Source organism: Vittaforma corneae (genome assembly GCF_000231115.1).
Source record: "Vittaforma corneae ATCC 50505 unplaced genomic scaffold supercont1.40, whole genome shotgun sequence".
Lineage (NCBI taxonomy): Eukaryota > Fungi > Microsporidia > Nosematidae > Vittaforma > Vittaforma corneae.
Genome location: NW_006889873.1, coordinates 2,139 through 7,833, shown reverse-complemented (window position 1 = coordinate 7,833; position 5,695 = coordinate 2,139). Strand labels below are relative to the sequence as shown.

The 5,695-nt window shown below is 42.1% G+C and overlaps 5 protein-coding genes across 5 annotated transcripts; 2 read left to right on the top strand and 3 right to left on the bottom strand.

Annotated features, from left to right (window-relative positions):
- Positions 1-783, bottom strand: VICG_02104 (uncharacterized protein; the record flags this gene model as incomplete). The annotated part of the gene is made up of 1 exon (XM_007605487.1): positions 1-783. A coding segment is annotated over one exon (783 nt), but the record flags the coding sequence as incomplete, so codon positions are not given.
- Positions 784-1,021: 238 nt separating this feature from the next.
- VICG_02103 (uncharacterized protein) lies at positions 1,022-1,576 on the top strand (the record flags this gene model as incomplete). The annotated part of the gene is made up of 1 exon (XM_007605486.1): positions 1,022-1,576. One exon carries the CDS (start codon positions 1,022-1,024, stop codon positions 1,574-1,576), a length of 555 nt encoding a protein of 184 aa, XP_007605548.1.
- Positions 1,577-2,319: 743 nt separating this feature from the next.
- On the top strand, positions 2,320-3,576 carry VICG_02102 (uncharacterized protein; the record flags this gene model as incomplete). The annotated part of the gene is made up of 1 exon (XM_007605485.1): positions 2,320-3,576. One exon carries the CDS (start codon positions 2,320-2,322, stop codon positions 3,574-3,576), a length of 1,257 nt encoding a protein of 418 aa, XP_007605547.1.
- A 615-nt stretch (positions 3,577-4,191) lies between these two features.
- VICG_02101 (uncharacterized protein) lies at positions 4,192-4,734 on the bottom strand (the record flags this gene model as incomplete). Its single annotated transcript, XM_007605484.1, has 1 exon — positions 4,192-4,734. One exon carries the CDS (start codon positions 4,732-4,734, stop codon positions 4,192-4,194), a length of 543 nt encoding a protein of 180 aa, XP_007605546.1.
- A 104-nt stretch (positions 4,735-4,838) lies between these two features.
- VICG_02100 (uncharacterized protein) lies at positions 4,839-5,264 on the bottom strand (the record flags this gene model as incomplete). Its single annotated transcript, XM_007605483.1, has 1 exon — positions 4,839-5,264. The coding sequence occupies one exon, from the start codon at positions 5,262-5,264 to the stop codon at positions 4,839-4,841; it is 426 nt and encodes a 141-aa protein (XP_007605545.1).
- Between the last annotated feature and the right edge of the window lie 431 nt (positions 5,265-5,695).

Genomic DNA, 5,695 nt, shown 5'->3' with positions numbered 1-5,695 from the left:
ATTGTTTGGCTCCGTCTTTCCCGCCACATTTCGTGCAAAGAGGTCCTGGTGCACGTATCTCTTACTGTGGACACACTCTAGGGCCTCAAGCATGTCATGGGCTATCGTTCTGAGCACAGCGATGCCGCCGTTCATGACACAGTCGCCAAATATTGGCACATCCAGGTACTCCGAGACATACCAGGTGTTTCCAACTGATTCACCGCTGTATGAGTCTCTGCGGAATGCACTGATTATGTTGGCTATGTATGGGGAATCAAAGTTGGTTATCAGCAGGTCGTTGATGTTGTAGTCTCTGCTGCCAGCCAGCTGCTTCAAGATGTAGAACTTAGTGTCGATCTTGATCTTGAACACAAAGAATCCCTTGAGATTTTCAATATGGAAGCGGCAGCCGGCATTTCTGTTTATCGAATCTAAGATCAGCCCTGCCAGATCGTTGCTGCCAATGTTCAGAACATCCAGTATGAATGTGATCTGCTGCAGAACATCCTTGTTTCTGTCGGAAACAGAGTGGAGAGTCTCAACTGTATCCTTGCTTGTTTCATAGTATTCGCTAGGTCTGGAGCTCTGAAGAATGGGCTGCGGCTCAGCGTCAGGGCCTGCATAGTGCATCAACGGCTCATCTCCAGAAAGTATCGGTATGCTGTGGATGTTTTCTATGAAGCTGAATGTTTTCTGCTGAGACGCAAGTGTCTGCTGGTGCTGCACGAAGAGATAGACACACGGCACTGACAGAATAAGCACTAGTAGACCCAAATACTTTCTTATGCTTTTGCTGATCATCAGTAACTATGGCTGATCCCAACGGAGAATGATTGATAAGGGGCACACATGGCTATTGGCCAGAACAGGACTATAAAGTTTTTGCGCTTGCCATACTGTAGGCTTTTCACTGCAAGTTCGATTGAGGAGTGGCCATCTTCTGGTGCATGCATTTATTGGAACAAACATTTGCTTGGGCAGGCTGTGGATCCGATTGCTTATGGAGGGTGTATTTATTGTTTGTTTCTCACACCCATAGATGAAGCTAGGTTTGATTGCGACTCTTTTCACAACTGCACTGGGCAGGCTGGTTCTGACACACTCTGAGATTGGTGCACACAGGCCACTCCACACTACCATGCACTCTCAGTTTTATGAGGTTAGCAGTAGAAGAGTAGACACAGTTCCTGTACTCACAGATCTTGTTCAGCATGTGCTTGAGAGGGATGAGCTTGTGTTTACAGTCGGTCGAAGAGAGTTTGCGCTCCGGCCGCTGGAGTGTGTCAAGGTGAATGGAAGGACGGGCACGAGCAAGATTCTCGGCAGATTTGAGAGGATGAGCACGTCACACAGCCAGTTGGTTCTGGTGTTCTCGGATGGGGGCACGGGACATGAGTGTATTGTGAAGATATCAGCGGGCGAGGAGCCCCCGGGCATTAACGAGTGTCGGTACAAGACCGTCCTGTATTTGAAGCTCAGGGATGCATTGCAATCCGAGACAGAGAGAGCCATTGTGGTGGTGTCGAGCCGGCCTACGGTAGGATCAAGACTTGCCGATTTGTCGAAGCAAGGGATAGAGTGTACAAATAAATGATATTTTTGTAGACAGAGAGTATGAACAGATGGTCTGAGCCAATTGGGGTTTGCATAGTTGGGTATTGACTGGATGGCCTTATGCAATGTACTTATATGGATTGCCTCTGTTGTTTGCTCTCCTTCATGCCTCCAAGCCAGAGATCTCCTAATCCTTTGGGAGAAGCAGAGCATGCAGATGCCAGGTAGCTTTTACCCCGTGTTCACTAGAAAGAGTGGGCCACGATGTGCTATTGGGGCCGTGACCTTCTGGACCGATGAGAGCAGCCAGAGGAGTAGATGAGGACAGCTAGATATATGTAGGGAATACCAGAAGGTGAGGGATAGGATCGATGGCAGGAATGTCCTTATGGCGTGGAGCCCGGATGAGTGCAGATAGGCCATTATCACTAATAGAGTACTACCAACAATTAAATTGATTCAGACAGTACACAGTTTTTGAATTTCTGAAACAACAAATCTTGAGATATCATTTTATTATGTGATGAGCTGTGCACTAGGCTACACCATGCTAATCTATTCGCAGATTCACAAAACAGTCTGGAATGGCACACTTGGCATCGGTCAATATACTATTTTCAAAACGGGTTTTGGGTGGCAGGATTGAATCTCAAAGCTTTACCAACCAGTAGCAGTTGGACGCTGACAGCAATTACTGTGTTATTTTTAATTAAGCTTATACCTAATTTCCCTGTCAAAAATAAACAATTTAATCAATTTAAAAATTTTTTAGCTCATGCCCTAATGAATATTGCACGAACGAGAAAGGCATACAAAGCAATCTGGAGTCTAATTGCACTCATGGGAGCTACACTCCAGAGCTCGGACAATGGTGCAAACCCAGGTGGAATCTATAGCTTTGAAAATTATCCTGTGGATACGACTGAAATAGATATATATTCCCAAGGCATTACATCTATTGACAGCGATATTAAGAGACTAGTGAAACTAGAGAAGCTGGATCTCAGTGTTAACAATCTCGAGACATTACCACCTGAGATAGGAGAGCTGAAGGATCTAAAGATGCTATATCTTAATGGTAACGAGCTCGGAACATTGCCACCCGAGATAAGAAGACTAGAAAAATTGCAATGCCTGTATCTTCGTAATAACAAACTAAAGTTATTGCCCATCGAAATAGGAGAGTTGAAGAATTTGCAGGCATTGGATCTCAATGGTAACAAACTCGAAACACTGCCAGCTGAGATAGGAGAGCTGGAGAATCTGCAGTACTTAGATCTCAATGGTAATGAACTCGAAACATTACCACTTGAGATAGGGGAGCTAAAGAATCTACGGTATCTGAATCTTGGTAATAACAAGCTTGGGATACTATCAACTGTGATAAAAAAACTAAAGAATCTAGAAATACTGTGTCTTAGTAATAACGAATTTGAATTATTACCATCTGAGATAGTAGAGCTAGAGAAACTGCAATGCCTGTATCTCCATGGTAACAAACTAAAGTTATTGCCCATCGAAATAGAAGGCTTGGAGAATTTACAGGAATTGGATCTCAATGGTAACGAGCTCGAAACATTACCAGCTGTAATATGGAAGCTGAAGAATTTAAAGACATTGCGTTTTGGTTATAACAAACTCGAGACATTGCCAGTTGAGATAGTAGAGCTAGAGAAACTGCAATTCCTGTATCTCCATGGTAACAAACTAAAGTTATTGCCCATCGAAATAGAAGGCTTGGAGAATTTACAGGAATTGGATCTCAATGGTAATGAACTCGAAACATTACCACTTGAGATAGGGGAGCTAAAGAATTTAAAGACATTGCGTCTCTGTTATAACAAACTTGAGACACTGCCAGTTGAGATAGGAGAGCTGTCCGGTTCATTGCAATTTCTGGACTTAAGAGGCAATAACATTTTAGAGGAAGGAGATGGAAAAAGGACTCTGGGCAAGAAAGAACTGAGCGAGATATTTGAAGATCGTGTTGTGTTTGATGGAGTATCTCACAAGGATGATAGTGAGGCAATTATTGAATAAATCAATTTACAAACTTAATGTAGTTCTTTCTCTTCAATTCGTGCTTTGGATGTAGGAGTGTGTCTTTACCATAGTAAGTCTTCGAACATGTCTCGAAGATTCTTTAGTTTGTTCATGTCTTTCTATCCTAGTCTTCTGGGACCTTCTTGGGCACTGAAGCCGTTCCTCTTCAGATGGGCTATGTGCTCGTAAAATGCCCTCAGGAGCATTTTGTAATACAGGATAAGAGCCGTAGTTGGCGGAAAGCGTGAGACAAGCAAAAGCACAGAGTGGTAGGATGTGGTGATTCTTTGGAGGACTGAGTTGGTTGTGGTCAGTTCAAATACAGGAGTAAACTAGCTTTGAGGCTTGTTATCTTCCTCTGGAGACAGGTCAGTGAGTACATGGTGATAGCTCCACCAGTTCTTGTTTGGCAATGACTACTATGGTGCTGCCCTTGGGTGCAGTGGCTGGCATGACTCTTCCAGACAACAGCTGGGATACATAAGTCGTGTTTACCAATGCCAAGAACCACAGACTAAATCAGTAGTAGCAGTCTCAAAGAACATTGTGTAGAGGATAAAGGTTGAGGAGGCATTAAAGTGCTGTATAAACTACATTAGCATTAAAGATCATTTAATCAGTTACTGGCATCCAATCCATCTGACTCACCAGGTCTGGCTCAACAAGCTCGATGTCTGCATCTTTCAATTCATGTTTCACATCGCTAAGCGGAAGGCTTAGATCTACCATTACCTCTTCTGAAAGTATTATGAGGGGTTTACTTGTGAAGACCTCTTTAATTCTTGCATCAATCTTTGATACAGGATTTCTAGACAGGTCTAGATACTTCAACTTTGGCATAGTACCGTTGCCTGTCTCAGCATCAAAGTAGCTTTGAAGATTGACATAGCCAATTTGATTATCTTTTAAACAGAGCCATTCAAGACTTGTGAGGTTAGATAAGCATGGCATCTCTGTCAATCCAACATCAACCAAATATAACGCTACTATATTGCAGAGATCTGAATGGTTCGGTGCAGCAATGTCAATAGTCGTTTTTGATATGCTCAGCTCCTTAACCCCACAATGATCAATGAGAAACTTCCACGCCTCAATCGGAATATGATCAAAGTCGAAACCTGATACCTCTAATGTTGGGAGTTTAGATTTCGACAAGTATGCTTTAGCTTTTTGAATTGTTTCCTCTTTGGGGCTACCATCTTCATTTAAAAATTCGTCTTCGTTTAAAAGTTTATATTCGTTTAAAAATTCATATTCGCTTAAAATTCATATTCGCTTAAAAATACACTGCCTGTTGGACTATAAATACAGTACAGTGTCATTGCCACTACTTCATAAATCTCATGTTTAATACTTGGATACTCATTGTGTTGGGCAAGATTTACTCTTTTAAAGTACTCATTGATTATTTCAGAGATTCTGGAATCATTCATGAAAGTAGTAAAGCGGCTGTCATCCTTGTCCTTGAAAACTCTGGGCTTGGGAGTTGAGTGGGGTGGGATGTTGCCGGACTCATCACTAGAGATGGAGATACTTTGTAACTGCTGTTCTAAAGAATCATCAAGTGCAGACCTTTGTTCAGTGCCCACCGCAGTGCAGCAGGCATCTGTGGAGAATAGGGTAAGAAACTCAACCGGCAGTGCTCTGATCAGATCATTTACAGTTTTGATTGACAAGCCGTGCATGGGTGTGCATGCAAAATTTTAATAAAAATATGGTCGATTTAATTTATCAGTTGATTTTGGTATGAGAGGGAGTGTCAAATGTAGTGGATCTGTGCACAAACCAGATAGCATCTATTCAGCTTATAGTATGCAATACAGTGTGAGACAGGAATATAAAGTGTGGTATAAGAGAAAAGTAGTGGACATAAAACAAACAAGAGATATGAGGATAGATCAATATTACATTGTAGTAGTTAGACTAATGGAGTATGTGTGGATTGCATTATTGCAGATATGCAATGCTAGAGATGGATTAGACAGGGAGAAGTAAGTAGCAACATAAGATATGATTGTTGGGATGAGTGAAGATTTTGGAGAGGAGTAAGTGAAGAATGTGTAGGTGGATATGGTAGAAAAGGAGATATTTTGATACACAAAGAAGGGAATAAATA